The 17,307-nt window shown below is 36.7% G+C and overlaps 1 protein-coding gene across 10 annotated transcripts in view; it reads right to left on the bottom strand.

Moving 5' to 3' along the window:
- Positions 1-17,307, bottom strand: part of wwc1 (WW and C2 domain containing 1) — a 462,139-nt gene that overhangs the window by 367,043 nt on the left and 77,789 nt on the right. Inside the window, exons 13-16 of one of the 10 annotated variants that reach the window (XM_087301746.1) lie at positions 15,278-15,445; positions 12,925-13,117; positions 9,661-9,801; positions 5,915-5,973 (exon numbers count right to left, since the gene is read on the bottom strand). In XM_087301746.1, coding sequence (XP_087157872.1) covers positions 5,915-5,973; positions 9,661-9,801; positions 12,925-13,117; positions 15,278-15,445 — 561 coding nt within the window. Of the gene's footprint in view, positions 1-5,914; positions 5,974-9,660; positions 9,802-11,103; positions 11,998-12,135; positions 13,118-13,372; positions 13,410-14,335; positions 15,446-17,307 lie in introns of those variants that run through there. The other 9 variants (XR_015520517.1, XR_015520519.1, XR_015520518.1 and 6 more) reach the window with 9 other exon arrangements.

Here is a 17,307-nt window from a genome sequence, read left to right on the forward strand (position 1 = left end):
ACCACATTGCGAATGAGCGGAAAAAAACTTCTGCATTTTGTGATGTGTGTGTCTGCGGTCCAGCAGCCGTGTGTGTGGATCTTCTCGCAAAATGCAGCGAAAAGTCCTACAAGACGGTAATAGTTTGATTGCGGTGTTTATTTCAATAATGCCACTAATATATGCATACTCCACGTCTTAATTCCATTTCTGTTTAGTTTAATTATGACTTTAGTCGGATTAGGGTAATCAAAAATCGCTGTTTACATGGTGACTCTTAATAGGAGTATTGTCCTAATCGTATTAAAATCAAATGTAAGTATTGTTGACCATGTAAACATACCCAATTTACTACTCAATCACACATTTTCTGTGTGACATCAAAAGCAAGTATGCTATGGCTAACGCTAATTGAAAGTGGAAGATGATTTAAAGGGGTGGTCCAGAATGTAATTTTGAGGCTTGTTTGTGTTAATAAGATGCAAAACAATGTGTGCTCATGTTTCACTTGAAGGAAATCGTGTTATTTTTTATTAAATCTCACTTTGATTATACACAGCTACTCAGCTAACATGAAAAAGACTGTCATATTTCCTAGTTCCTCTAAAAGGCCCACCCTCAAGTGACTCTGATTGGTCATCATCATAATGTGCTGTAATTCGCCGATCGGCTCCATGTCACGCCCTGACAAGCATGCGCGTTTTGTGTAAACAGTCAGTCAGTCAGTCAGTCAGTCAACACGTGTCTGTAACGAGTAAAAATGGGTTGCGGCTCCTTTAAGTGTTTCTGTGCCTTTTAGTGTGTGTTTATGCGTGTATACGATGAAGAATCTGTAACACGAGAAGCACATGTGTGCGGGAGAGATATTTATTGTTCTTTTTCTCTCATGCTCGGATTAAGTTATTTTCTGTGGTGATAGAATAAAGCACAACATGTGAGATTAGACCTGTGTGAGCCTGGATTAATTTGTTTTTGATGTTACACTCCAGGGGTCCGTTCTTCGTACCTCGCTTAAATGGTCTAAGATTATTTGGCAGATCCCGGATCTTTTAATCTTGATAACTGATCTTTCGCTAATTTGGTTCTTCAAACGAGTTCGCGAATCAGATTAGAATGTCTGGATGAACTGATCTGAGATCGCTGCGTGTGTTGTGAAGGACTGATCTATCGATCCTCGAAATCATGATCAGCAATGCAACGATTGGCTGACGGCACAGCAGCGTAATGACATCATCTGATTAATATTCAATTATCCATGTGAGCAAAATTACATCAAATTAGCAGTTAACGGCTTGTTAAATATGACACGCAATAACCTTCCACATTTGTTGTGTGCTGCAGGCTTTACACTTTCATGTGTCAAGAGTATTCATATGTATTTCAATGCAAATCAGTGTATTTAGTTCCACGTTTAGAAAATATTTTCTTTATTATAGTAGCCATTTTTTAATCGCTGTAAAGAATAACTGGTTGTTTACAAAAGCATTTTCATATTGGTAAAGGCGTCTGAAACTTTTGTGAAGCATCAAATCACCGGCATATTAACTATCAAAACATGTTTATGACTGCATAAATGTATTATTGCTTTAAAAAAAGTCACATATTGTGCATTTCTATTATACACAATTTGGACTAAAGCGATCTAAAAAGTTCATATCAATAAGTTTTCTCTTTGCACCACCAGGTGGCAGTCTTTGTACTTTCATTTCGAGGATGCAGATTGCATACGTTTTATTAATATGTATAACTTAATTTATTTTATTAATGACTATAACTTTATATATCTATATAGTTAAAAAATATGTACCATTTTCCCAAGTCTATATAACTACTACTGTAAGAAAATATCAGAATTCGGAACATACTTTCTGTATTATCTTTGCTTGAACTAAGCCAATCTAATCCTGTTTATATGAATTGAACCTGCTCCCGATCAGGTTTGACCTAGCAGAACTGTTGCCATGACAACAACTCTCGGATCAGCTTTGAAGAACGAAATGATCCTGGATCGTGTCAAATCATCAATATCCAAATCCAGCTAACTGAGTAATCCACGTACGAAGAACGGACCCCAGTTGGGAGAGCATTGCTGTATTTTTTTTAAATCAACGCGTTACAGAACGTCTTTCACGCATATCCGGTATATGCCTGTGTAAGTAACATGAATCGTTCATATATCTTTTGCGACTTTATTGTCCAAGTTGTAAATCTTATCGTAGTGGACCACCCCTTTAAGGTTGGTCATGTCAAAAATCCAACCACAGATAAGCATGTTGTTCTCACAGAAAAAGGCTCAGCCATCACACTGAATCAGGTAAGCTGTATATTTATGTTTCAATGTAATTAATTCTACCCACTTTAAACGCAGCAAGCAATATGTGAAGGATGCTTGCACATGCATTACAATTTTGGCTTGGGGGAAGGGTGCCTGGAGGGCGCAAGTGAAATTGGACAAGCTTGGGGGGGGCATGTGTCCTTAAAGTTTGAAAACCCCTGCTGTAGACAATCAAAATAAAATAATGCTTAAGAGGGCAAATAATATTGACCTTAAAATGGCTTTAAAAAAATTAAATACTGCTTTTAACCCAGCTGAAATTAAACAAATAAGACTTTCTCCAGAAAAAAAAATATATAATAGCAAATACTGTAAAAATGTCCTTGCTCTGTTAAACATCATTTGGGATATATTTTAAAAATGAAAAGAAAAAAAATCACTGGTGGGCTAGCAATTTTGACCAACTATGTGAAGCATCATAAGGGCTATCCTTGAGTAATAAAGCTAATATTGCAGAAACCAAAACACGCTGATATGCTTGCCAATTTTAACGAAACCATTATCGACAGAGGTGTCATGTTTGTTTATGTTCACCCTCTTACAAAGTGCCATGACCACTTGTTATAATTGAGTTCCTGTTAAGCTTAATAAGGCTTCAGTGATCCAGTTTATGTAGTAAATGAAGCAGGTGGTGCAGGTCACAATATTTTGATTCATGACTTTAAAAAAAAAAGATAATATGTTTGGGATTTGGATTATTATAGTTGTGCTTTTTTATGAAGATCTGGCAACTAGGTGCACTCAGTTCTATGTTTCTTTATCGTTTACCATTACTAGGCAGTTGATTGAGGGTTGTGGGCCAAAATATATATACCAAACCTGTATAAGTTAAATTTGCCATTGGTTATGTTGTGAATTTCTCTAGTCTGGCTCACGGCACCAAACTGTTGTAAAATTCTAAGCCCAAAAAACCAGGGAGAAACTTTCGGTATCATCAAAGCAAAATCTTTTTAATAAGAAGAACTCAGCGAGAAATACCAGTTAGTCAAAAACGATTTTTTTCGTTTTCTTCAATTGAGACATTATATCACTAACAGCACAACACTTGTTAAAAATTGTGAGATATCTTCTATTGAGAGGTTATTATTTTTATCATCTGGAAAGATATCTGCGGGTCGATTTTATGCGTCTGTATGCTCAATCCCATCCCCTGATATACAGAGAATTAAAACCAAATGGGAGAAGGAGTTGGTTACTAATATTGATGAGGAAACATGGGATGATATTTGGTCTAATGCTAAGAAAATATCTGTTTGAAAATGTACAAAGGAAATACAATATAAAATAATACACAGACTGCATATCTTCCCTAACCGGAGACATCTATCCCTCCCATCTAACCCTTCTAATTCACCTATGTGTTTAAAATGTAAAACTGATGTAGGTACTTTGACGCATTGTATGTGGTCATGTAACAAGCTACAAAGATTCTGGTCCTTGGTGCTGGGGGGAAATGGAAAAGATCTTTAACATGCCATTGGATTTAGACCCAGTTTCGTTGATTTTGGGTATACCTAATGGACGCATTCTTTCATCGGCTAATAAGAAATTGTATAATATACTGACTTTTGCTGCAAGAAAAAATATTTTACTTAATTGGATTAGTGATAAATCTCCATCACTTAAAGGTTGGCACAAGATAATTTTTGAGTTGATTCCTCTGGAACATCTTACCCATGTTTTACAGAAAAAAACAGAACATTTTTTCAAAGTTTGGACTCCATACTTGGACAATTTGGAACCTAGTCTTTGCCCTATCATGCTGAAAGAATTATTGTAACTATTGTTTTCTAAAAAACATACAATGTTATTATTATCCCTTTTTTCCTGATCTGTTTAATGTGGGGTAGTGCTGTTTTATAGGTAATCTGAGCCTTTTTTTTTCCTTTTACATTGTTCTGTGTTGTTATTATTTTTGTTGTTGTTGTGTGAGTATCTTTTGAAGAAGTGTTGTTATGTCTGTATTATAGTGAAAATCCAATAAATATAATTATTTAAAAAAAACAAAAAGAAGAACTCAGCATGGCTGTGGCGTCATCTAAAGAAACTCTTAATTGGTACAACAAACACTTAGTTTAAATACATTTGATACATGAAGGTGGGGACAGTCATGGTGGGGGCAGTCAAACAAAGCATGCAACTAAAGTGTTGTTGTCGGCAGGGTAACATGCCTTTCCAGGCCCGATCTCATCAGCATATAAGTACCCATTCACGATACGTTTTAGCATTAAAACAGTGTGAAAATGATGAACATAGACAGCCGTGCTTCGAAACTAATAATTTGCATTACTTTGGAGACCGTCAGGGCTCAGGAAACCAAGACATTTTAAGGTCTGTCACACCCTGAAAACAACTATATTATATTTCCATAGTAACTTCGTAATTAATTCGGTAATATTTGCAAATATTTATAACATTTTGATTTAAATCATAGGAACTACTGCAGTATTATTTGTAGCATTTAATAATTAACTTATTACTGCAAAAACATAATCCCATTTAAAACACAATGGAGTTCAAAGTGTAAAATACTAGTCGAGCTGCTCCTGCCTTTACCTTGACCGTGATCATATAAACTAGAAATTCCAACAGTTCAGTCAAAGCAGGGTAAATCAGCCTTCAGCTATTCCTTTAAAACGGTTTTGAAAACATTTTAATCTGTTTTTAATTATTTTTAATTATTCATTGTTTTTATTTTCTTGCTTCTTTCATTCTTGTTTATGTAAAGCACTTTGAATTACCATTGTATATGAAATATGCTATTTAAATAAACTTGCCTTGCCTATGTTGATAGTTTTAGTTAATTTTTAGCAACAAACTTGCAATAATTTTAATATAACACATTTTTAATTATTTATTTTAACACTGTAAATGGTAAAGAAAGTAATTAATTTCTCCATTAAAATTCTTGACAGGCATATGTCTTGAAAACCAAATATGACATATGGCTTGAAACCCATCAAACCGTAATGTTCCTAAAAAAGCAGCACCTAAATCTATTCAATCTAGTCTTGCACAATTTTGAAGCAAGAGTGAGGGTGGAAGAGCTCAGAAAATGCAGCCGTGCCACATTCCAGTCCTTTTTAATTTCCATGACAGGTGGTTACGGCTGAATCATCATCTGAAACAATCAGGCCTTGTGAAGCAGTTTTGTTTGCAATCATGAGACCGAATGTCAGCCAATCAACAAGCGAGCTAATACAGCGAGCGCAGATGAATATCAAAAGAGTCCAGAAAAATGGCATGAGAGAGGAATGCCGCTCAGCGCTGCCCTTGGATCAGTTGCTCACCCTGTTTACGTTACTAATGTGATTCTGGCAGAGCAGATCAAACACATGAGGGAAAATGAGTCATGGTGTGCCGTCACGCTGTGCTGAATTCTCTAGAGATAGCAGAAACCAGGTCATTCAACAGCAAAGCAGAGGTTGAAGAGGAAAGAGACGGAATACGAGATGCTAACAGCTTGGTAATTGTTTGTGTTGGTCTTGGGTGGGATTAGAGGATGTGCTATGAAACACAAAGCCACACGGACACACTGTTATGCTGTGGTGAATGTGGTGAATAGTATGGTTATGCTGGTGCTTTATCAAGGAAACATACCAGTCCTCAAGTGGAACGTTCTCCATGCACGAGGCTGCGTTCTCCGAGGAAGCGGGAGTCTAAAAATAAAAAAAGAGATGGAGATTATTGTGTGCATTTTTATTTAGAGAAACCTTCAAAGGGTCGCGAAACACCAAAACACATTTTTTGAAATGTTGATAGTCATTTATGTGTCTCACGTTGCTATAGGACACATATATTTTACTAAAATGTGAAAATTGTTTTTTTTTTTTTTGTAATTTTTGAAGCTACGTCACGACGATGAGCTCATTGTGCAAATTCCAGTGTGACGTCATTGAGTTTTCAGCATTAATTCATGAGAAAGACTTTATTAATATGCATGATTAAGCTTAATCATAAAGATTTTGTAGCTACTACAACCGCAACAATCACTTAAAAAGAACGACTTACAAGGCTAAATTTTGAATTACTTTGGATTCTTACCAGATAAGAAAAAAAAAAAATGAAATGCCCAAAATAGCAACAGGAAACATAAGCCTCTTTCACACATACAGACCTTTCCGGAAAATTACCGCCAATTTTCCGGAAAGGTGTGTATGTGTGACCAGACCCTTTTTGAAAATAGCGGTAAATTCGTTTTGGCTATTTTCCGGAAAGAGAAGTTGTAAGATTACTGGTAATTTGCCGGAATGCTGCGCTGTGTGAATGCAGAAGGAAGATTGCCGGAAGGAGCGCGTGCACGTCTAGAACGTGCTGACGTGAAACGCCTGCTTTAGCCAATCAACAGTCAGAAGCATTCACGTCCGCGTGGTTTACGAGAATAAAAGCCTTTGAATATCTTACCAGACACATTTAGCTGCTAGATGTTAGTCAGATAACGTTCATATGTTCGTCTTAATGCCAACTCTGTAAATAATTATCGATAAGATGCTTATGATAAGCCATTGTTTGTTTACCTTTAAGCTTTGCGTGAACAAGTGAATGCACACACACATTTTATGTACATCTCGACATGCGAAAGTGTTTCTCTATATGTTTTCATCGGAGTTGTACACAATACTGATCCATCCACAGAGTTTGTGATGTAGTCAAATGTTTACAAATACAAACGTAGCCGTTTAGAGCTCATTTCTGGTTAATGATGTCAAAATTTACCAGTATTTTGGAATGGATGTGTGAATGCTCTTTTCCGGAAAATTTCCGTAACGTCCTCAACTGTGTGAACAGCGCTTTTTTTAATTTACCGGTAAAGTCGTTCAGGAAATTTTCCATATATTTACCGGTATCACTGTGTGAAAGGGGCTATGGAAACAATTTTTGACCACTTCATATAGACTAGTTTGCTCTTTTTGTAAAAAAAAATTTTTCGCTATAATTTGTATATTTATTTTACTGTATTTTTTTTGGTCAGTTATCTACAAAATAAACATATTTTGGGTGAAGTGATGTGCATTTTCAATAATAAGGGATTTATGAATTCAATTTAAGGAGGCCTATAAAGTCAAGAGATTACTGTTCATTTTTAGGTCTGTTCTGTTGATGTAAACAATAAAATAAAATAAAAAAAAATAATATAAAAAGTTTTACATACTTTTATTTACATAGTTAACCAAAAAAAATCTTATAATGTTTTTTCCTATTTTACATTTTCATGTGATTTAAACTTTACTCGAGTATCAAAATTAGCGCGTTCACGCACGCGATTAATTTAAAATAATTACGCGTAAAAAAAAATTTACGCAATTGACGCAGTTGCAGTTTTTTTAATATCCTGTTGTGGTCGATGTGTGTTCTACATGCAAAGAAATATGTATAGAACAAAGAAAGTGCTTGTAGAGGAAAGTTTCAGTCTAAAACAATTAATGTCGCATCACCTGGCTATCCAGTGTTTTCTCCAGCGTTTCATGCAAATTTGGTTGTTTCATTTTTAATCTTTAGACTTTAACTGCAGTTCAGCAGTTCACTTTCATTCAGCAACATATTGTTCATGCCCCGTGACAATTACTGGATGAAAATATGAAGTAAGTACTGCTGGAAGAGTGCTGTTTTAAAGGAATTTGATGCCGCATGGTAAACAAAAAGAAAAACTCTACATTTCGTGACTTGGGTGGTCTTTTAAGGTAATCAGAAATCGCTGCTTAAATGGTAGACTCTTAATCTTAATCATAAAATCAGAGTATTGGTGCCCATGTAAATGTACTCAGTGAAAGTGCCAGATGATGTCACAAGCTGTCAAAGACATCCTCTGCCTTTAAGATGAGTCTATGCACCTTCAAATGTTTCATTAAGTTTGACCTGTTCCCCCTTATCGCTCGTACACACCGATTTTCACTGACGTTGAGCAGAAGAGTATGCAAAATCACTCCTTGACGTTAGATGGCGTTACACAACTTGAAGCAAAAAACGTCTCGGTGTGCACAGGCTTTTACACGCAACTTTTGTAAAGCATCTGCTTCACGTTGCTGTTTCAGAATTCCTGCTTGTACAATATAGCCATACTTTAGAACGCTTAGTTAAAGCAAATTTGATGAACGCAATCATGTGCGTTGTCTGTGTGCATGTGTGCATTTTCTAGCAACAACAGCAAACGCCTGACATTGCTGACTTTGTCCAAAGTCTCTTTAAGGCATTCTATATGTATTCTATAGTCTTTGCTGTGTCTGTTATCCCTCAAAGCTGTTTAGAATTAAATGTTTAGAGATGGTGTGACCAAAGTCCCTGTAAAAAGTCTATAGCAGGGGTGTCAAACTCAATTTCTGGAGGGCCGAAGCCCTGCACAGTTTAGTTCCAACCCTGCTCCAACACACTTACCTGTAGGTTTCAAACAAGCCTGAAGGACTCAATTAGTTTGATCAGGTGTGTTTAATTAGGGTTGGAACTAAACTATGCAGAGCTGCGGCCCTTTTGGAACTGAGTTTGACACCTGTGGTCTATAGTCTTTGGTACATGCCTTTAAAGTACCCCATGGCCACGTTGTCCCCCAACCGGCTAAATGTTAAGGAGGACAGAGCAAAATTGTTTCTTCTTTACAATTAATGTTCTCAACTCGTAATATAACCTTACAATGAATACAATTATTTGTGTTCAATAATATTTTAATTATTACTTTAATATTATTATAATTTTCCCTTCTCCATATTCGCAATGCTTGTATTTTGGAATTTTTTTTTTGTAGTCCACTAAGAATTCAACATGGAAATTATTTTTGTTTGTTATTGGCATTGATTGTTTTGAAATTCAAATGCCATTAACATGTCTGTGTTTTTATTTGTGTAATAAATATTGCTTTTCGCGATTAATCATGATTAATTAGAAAAAAAGTGTGATTAATTAGTTAATTACACAGCCCTACTTTAGACACTTCATATATGTAACGTTATTGATTATTTCAATTTTAATGCCAGAAAATGAAAAATCTTAGAACAGCTTCAGGCATTATTTTGTGCATTATTCTTAGAAAGGAGATGTAAAATGGACATTCCTTTAATTCGTCTGGACAGAACAGCTTGTTTGTACAATCAAAACTGCTGATAAGAAGCAAAGCAGCTAATTCTACATAATTCAATTATTAACAGCATTAGAAAGCCGGAAAGGCTGCTTGGCCAGGAAAGAATCCATTGCTTCATCTGAATGACGCAAAAACTGAATATAATATGAATGAAGACTTCTTGTTCCTCGACAGGCTTAGCAGTATGGCAAGACTGTTTCTAAGAATCGTTAGCAAGGCATTCGGCTGTGGTGAAGTAAAGTGAATTGAGGAGTGTGTATTTGTGTTAATACTTTACCAGCTCCTGCAGAGCGGGCATCTCTGTTTCTTTTTGCTTTCCATCCATTTCTGGCATGTACGTGCAGTTGAGAAGGTTGTACCACTTGGTGCACCATTCCTCTGAATACTCCTCATCAGCCAAGCTGATCTGAGCACCAGCCTTTCAAGAGCAAAATAAAAAAAAAAATGATCAGATTTATTTTGATCTAGGCCTGTATTTACAGTTGAAGTCAGAAATATTAGCCTCCTTTTATATTTCCCCCCCAATTTCTGTTTAATGGAGAGAAGATTTTTTTCAACATATTTCTAAACATAATAGTCTTAATAACTCATCTCTATTGACTGATTTATTTTATCTTGCCATGATGACAGTTAATAATATTTAACTAGATATTTTTCAAAGGCTTAACTAGGTTAATTAGGCAAGTTAGGGTAATTAGGCAAGTCATTGTATAGCTATAGTCTCTTTTGTAGACTACCAAAAAAACTTGCTTAAAGGGGCTAAAAATACTGACCTTAAAATGGTTAAAAACGCTTTTATTCTCGCCAAAATAAAAACATTCTCAAGAAGAAAAAAATGTTCTAGGAAATACTGTGAAAAATTCCTTGCTCTGTTAAACATCATTTGGGAAATATTTAAACAAGAAAAAAAATTTACAGGAGGGTGAATAATTTTGACTTCAACTGTACATATAAGCTAGAGATGAACTGATTGACTGGCCAGAATTCAGAATTAGTTGATTTTTGCTTTAAATTAATGGTGCTTCAAGAGTTCACACTTAGCTGGTGATTGATTATTAAGCTTGTTTGGCATGCTATCCCGAGACAGAGCCAAGAGTTCATAAGATCCCCGAGCCCGGGGCTCCCTCCCGTTTGCAAGGCGAGAGGGGAGTTTAAGCTCAGGTAGATCTCGAGAACTCCCCTGCTGTAGTAACTAATGAACAGACAGTGGTTGCTCTTAAGAGATAACTACATACTAGGAGCATGTCTATTGTGCTGAGTTGGATTAGTCAATTAATTCTTCAGTAGGTAGAAACCAGGGAACCCAGGGGAAACCCACGTGAGCATGGAGGGAACGTGTAAACTCAGCTGAACAGTTTACGCACAGAAACGTCAGCTGGCTTGGTAAGGACTAAAACTAGGGATGTTCTTGCTGTGAGAAAACAGTGCTAACCACTGGGCCACCATGCCACCCATCTAGGAAAGGAGGAGGAGTAGGGGTGGAAGGGGGGATTCTTCAAAACGAAGATGGCTGTTATATGGAACTTTTGATACTTTTTAAATGTTTTTTTATAGTGGCCTAGGAATCGTCTGATTGGTGAATCATAAATTGCATAACGTGGGACCAGCCGCAAGCAATCATAAGCACGTGATCCTTTAGAAATTAGTTGATAAATAAACTTCACAAAGAGACAATTATTGGTTTTCTGGCTCATCATGCATACAAAATGTACTTCAATGCTTTTTTTTTTTTTTTTTTTTATTTGTACACTAAATGTGTGTAAACAGTATTAACAGAGGCTGGATACGGTAAAGTATGTACACTGAAGTATGTACAGACATATAGTATTGTACCCATAAAAAAACATTCAATATTTAGCATTAATTAGACCAATCGTAACAAACATTGACCTTACTTCAGTGTCAAATTAATTATATAAAGAGTTGGGCACTTTCCTTTAAAAGAGTAGTTAGTTATTAGTTAGATCAGCCAACAGCCATGTCACCCTGCAGCCCAAGATCGGTTACTCACTGAAGCTAAGCAGGACTGAGCCTGGTCAGTACCTGGATGCAAGACCACTTGGGAAAACTAGATTGCTGTTGGAAGTGATGTTAGTGAGGCCAGCAGGGGGCGCTCAACCTGTGGTCTGCGGGAGTCCTAACGCCTCAGTAAAAGTGAAGGGGACACTACACTGTCAGTGGGCGCCGTCTTTCGGATGAGACAAACCGAGGTCCTGATTCTCTGTGGTCATTAAAAATCCCATGGCACTTCTCGTGAAAGAGCAGGGGTGTAACCCCGGTGTCCTGGCCAAAGTCCTTTTATCGGCCTTTACGATCCTGGCCTCCCAATCATCCCCATCCACCGAAATTGGCTCTATCACTGTCTCTCCACTCCACTAAAAGCTGGTGTGTGGTGAGCGCACTGGTGCCATTGTCCTGTGGCAGCCGTCGCATCATCCAAATGGATGCTGCACAGTGGTGGTGGTGTGGAGAGAGCCCCCCTCATGATTGTAAAGCGCTTTGGGTGTATGGCCATACACAATAAATACGCCATAAATACACATTACATTACATTACATCATTACATAGTTATTAGATCAGGCATGTCCAAACTCGATCCTGGAGGGCCGGTGTCCTGCAAATTTTAGTTCCAATTCAATCAGACACACCTGGGCTAGCTAATCAAGCTCTTACTAGGCGTTCTAGAAACATCCTTGCAGGTGTGTTGAGACAAGTTGGAGCTAAAATCTTTAGGACACCGGCCCCCCAGGACCAAGTTTGGACACCCCTGTATTAGATCCTTTCAAAAACAAACAAACGCGAGAGTGAATCGTGAAAAAACAAAGGAGAAGCCGAAAAAACAGCAGCAAATAATGCTTTCTGCAGCACTTTGGACTATTATGAACTGAAGGAATGACTTTCTAACATGAGTCTACATGTGTTGCTGAAGATTAAAGACACATATGAGAGGTTTGCACTGACTGTAAGCTATATTTTGTGTTGTTTTTGAAACCATTTCATTTTGTATCATTGATCTGAAGTTATAATTAAATCATGTTCATAGAAATGTAATGAACATTTATACACAAGTATGTATGTGTATAAAGCATCTGTTTTGTGAGATGTGCTTCTCATATGATATGTGAACCACCCATACAGCGCTACTGTGACATTTTCTTGAGTAAAAATGACGTTGTCTGAAACTTTCTGTCGTACATCGCGCCCACTAAAAGGGTACCCTTTTGGCAGTGGAATCGCATGCCTGATAAAGGTGACCAATACCGACCCGTACCGTACCTCTTAGTGAAAACGGGCCACTAATTTCACAAAGCTAATTCAAATCCCTACATTTTTACTTTACACTGTACAATAATAAACTCTAACAGATATTTAAAAAAAAGGAAAAAACAAATAAATGAATAAAATCGGAAATCAGAAGCGGCCAATTTGCTTGTAAAAAATGGAAATGAAAAAAAAAAATCAAGATCATGTCCCATATAATGCCAAACATATCACATTACTGACATTTAGCCATTTGCTCATTCTCTGATCTGACACTCACTAGACAGTGCTCGCGGCCTGATTTGCTGGTGGTGCAGACATCAATGCGCAGGGTCTTCTGTCGGAGAGCAGTGGAGGACACCTGCAGGCTAAACGCTTCCTTTAACTCTACGGGCTCCTGTGGCAGAGCGCAGTGTGTGCGGAACAGACACCGAACGGTCTCCGAGCATGGCAGAACCACCACGCGAACATATCTGCAACAGAACAAATTAAGGCAAGGCAAACTCAGATCACAGGTGCTCCTTTTCCATCAGAGACACATACATTCAACATTCTAAAGTTAGACAGAATTTGGCCAATCAGAGGATCTGAACTAAGCGGAACTCAAAAAATAATTTGAATTAATACAATGTCAATTCAAAGAGTTGTGATTCATTTCAAAAATTCAAACACCAGATTTGACGCATGCAACCTATTATTATTATTTTTTTATTATTTTTTTTATTATTATGCAATATACAGTGCATTCGGAAAGTATTGATAGCGCTTCACTTTTTCCACATTTCTATGTTACAGCTTTATTCCAAAATGGATTAGATTCATTTTTTCTCAAAATTCTACACACAATACCCCATAATGACAATGTAAAAAAAAGATTTTAATTAAATTGTTGCAAATTTATTACAAATAAAAAACCTAAAAAATCACATGTACATAAGTATTCACAGCCTTTGCTTAATACTTTGTTGATGCACCTCAAGTCTTTTTGAATATGATGTCACAAGCTTGGCACACCTGTCTTTGGGAAGTTTTGCCCATTCCTCTTTAAAGTACCTCTCAAGCTCTATCTGGTTGGATGGGAAGCGACGGTGTTCAGCCATTTTCAGATCTCTCCAGAGATGTTTAATAGGATTTAAGTCTGGGCTCTGGCTGGGCCACCCAAGGACATTTACCGAGTTGTTGTGAAGCCACTCCATTGATATTTTGGCGGTGTGCTTTGGGTCATTGTCCTGCTGAAAGATGAACCGTTGCCCCAGTCTGAGGTCAAGAGCACTCTGAAGCAGGTTTTCATTCAGGATGTCTCTGTACATTGCAGGTGTATGCCTTTTCAAATCATGTCCAATCAACTGAATTTACCACAGGTGAACTCCAATTAAGCTATTGAAACATCTCAAGAATGATCAGTGGAAACAGAATGTACCTGAGCTCAATTTAGAGCTTCAAAGCAAAGGCTGTGAATACTGTTGTACATGTGATTTTTCAAGATTTTTATTTTTAATAAATTTGCAAAAATTTCCTAAAAATTTTTTTTCACATTGTTATTATGGGGTATTTTGTGTAGAATATTGAGGAAGTAAATTATTTTAATCTATTTTGGAATAAGGCTGTAACATCAAAAAAAAAAAAAAGAAAAAAAAAAGAATTGCTATCAATACTTTCCGGATGCACTGTAAATGTGATTTTGTATGTACTGTATATTCTACAGAGCCGACTATTTATACTATCTTAACAGTTGTGGAACGTAAAGTGTTCAATTTTAAGAGATCAACTTAAACAATGTCAGTTGTTTTAAAGGCACTTATAGCCTACAACATCATACAAATAAGTTAAAATTGAAAGCAGACAAGACAATTCTTAACAGTAGGGATGAAGTTTTGCTGTTTCACTATTATGGATAAGGCTTGCTAAAAGTTATTATGACTGGCTATTTCATATACCATTATTTTTGTGAAAGCATTACTTCTTTGCTCTTTAACCTGAACAAGGAGTATAGATTTAAATGGTCACACTTTACAATAAGGTTCATTTGTAAAAGTTAAGTAATGCATTTACTAACATGAAAAAACAATGAACAATACATCTACTACTGTATTTATTCATGTTAATAAACATTAGTTAATGAAAATACAGTTGTTCATTGTTAGTACATGTTAACTCATGGTGCATTAACTAATGTTAACAAGCATGGACTTGAATGTTAATAATGCATTAGTAAATGTTCAATTATGATTAATAAATGCTGTACAAGTGTTGTTCATGATTAGTTCATGTTAGTAAATGCATTAACTAATGAACCTTATTTTAAAGTGTTACCATTTAAACATCAAATTTTTGTCTTAAATTGCTGGTTAGGAACTGTCCCGACTTAGATGCCTTCCCCTTATCAATTGAATTCAAAAGCTAAAATGTGTCAATCCGAATATCTAAAAATCAAGTAAAAATGTTGGTTTGTTTTCAACTTCAAGGAAAAAAGTCAAAATTAAAAGTTTTTTTGCAGCAACCGACTGGGTTAAATCCATTCATACAACTCAACATGCTCCTCTCGATGCTATATCAAAATTACATCTGACTGATTAAAATTAATGACTCTATCATGTTTAAATGAAGCTGGCAGGAAGAGAGCGCTTTCTCACATGTTCTGGTTGGCTGGCAGAGAGAGCGCGCTATAGTTGGAGAGCTGCATTACGAACACGGTGAACCTCTTCTCTTTCACTTCGTACTTCAGGCCAAGTTTGATCTGAGCGCTGCTTGCTGAGCTCCCGTCATCAAAAGCCAGCAGCTGCTCAACTGGAAGCCCAGGTCTGTGGAAATGAACAGAAGCATTTTACAGTCCAAATCAGGGATGTCAGTTTTTATAAATTCCAATGAACTGTGGCTGTTTAAATTAACAATAAACTAATCAATTAAATGTTAACCTTAATTTGGGACACTGAGTATGTTTACATAGACACCAATACTCAGATTTTTATATGATTAAGATAATACTCTGATTAAGAGTTGACCATGTAAACAGCGATTTTTGGTTACCCTAATAACTGACTAAAATTATAATCAAACTAAACAGAAATCTATTTAAGACATGTGGAGTAGGGTTGGGCGTAAGACGATGCCATCGTCCATCGCAGATAGCCAATAGAAAACACGTTGCTGAGCCGGTATCGCCAATCCTCCGCCCCGTCTCCGTTGCAAACCCATTCGCGAAACACTAATACGTCTTAGTATTAAAATGGCCTTTTAGAACGAAAATGATTCACATCCACACCGTGTTTTACCAAGCATTTCTAAACAGCCCTCCGTCAGCTGAAACGCACATCATGTGACAACACACACACAGCCACGCACACACACAGCCACACACACTGTCATGCGCTCATCTGAGCTCTAGTGAGCAGTGCACGTCGGACAGTCAAGGATGTACCACTGGATCACGTCTCACTATAGTTGTGAAAGGTGATATTAAATTAATCTTGTCTCTATCTTACGACTCTTTGGTCTTTTGAATCTATCAGGTAACGTGTCACAGCATCAGTACACTGCTTCAGTCTTTCACTTTCACACTTGTACTTAGTAATTTTAGTGAAAACCTCAGATACTGTTGGCTGTGCACTTTTTTTTACCGACCAACCTTCCGCTGAAAAAGTGATTGACAGGTGGTAATTTGTGTGCAACTTATCTTTATTCATTTATGATTTGTTTATGGGTAAAATATGCGGGTCAGGTAGTTAAACGGTAGGCTACAAGTAATTAATTCGTTATGAATTAATTATTATTCATAAATAATAATTCACCTCCGCCTATGACGACGATGCCATCGTCCATCGCGATGTTTCACATTAGACATCGTACGATGCCAAATTGGTCGACATCGCCGAACCCTAATGTGGAGTATGCCGATTTTAGTCACATTATTGAAGACATGTAAACACCTTACAGGGCTCGAAATGAACCTTTCTTCTTGGTAGCACCGGTGCTCCTAACTTTAAAAATTCAGACGCACAGGTCAAAATTTAGGTGCACCCACCAAAAATTATGAGCAAAACTATAATCCCAAATATATTTTGACTTCGCATAGATAAAATTTCGGGCACATATCCGACCAAAATGATCGCAATTTCGAGCGCTGTCTTAAGCAAACTATTACCGTTTTGTAGTACTTTTCACTACATTTTACGACAGGACACACACATGGCAGTTGTCAGTTGTTTGACGACCAAAAAAAGAAAAGCAAGAGAGCACTTTTTGGTGCAAGTGGGAAACAATGAGTACGTTTACATGGACACCAATAAGAGTCTGATTAAGAGTCTACCATGTAAACAGCGATTTTTGATTAATTTAATTTGATTAAGGTCCTAATCAAACTCACAATCAAACTATTACCAAAATGTACGATTTTCGTCGTATTTTGCAACAGGATAATATATATATATACACACAGCTGTTTGACAATATTATCTGCACCAAGTACAAAAATTCCACAGATTTCCTGAAATAAACGTTGAATTTTGAGATCCATGCAGCTCTTTGATAATGTGGAATGGACTGAATGGACACAATATTTCCACTTTCTTTTTTGAAAAGAGAAGAGAACAAAGCATAAATGGTTAAATTGCTTTGCATTTTTTCACAACTGATTATTTAATATGCATCGGTATCTTTGCATGAC

The sequence above is a fragment of the Danio rerio genome, chromosome 21, assembly GCF_052040795.2.
Source record: "Danio rerio strain M-AB ecotype USA chromosome 21, GRCz13ab, whole genome shotgun sequence".
Lineage (NCBI taxonomy): Eukaryota > Metazoa > Chordata > Actinopteri > Cypriniformes > Danionidae > Danio > Danio rerio.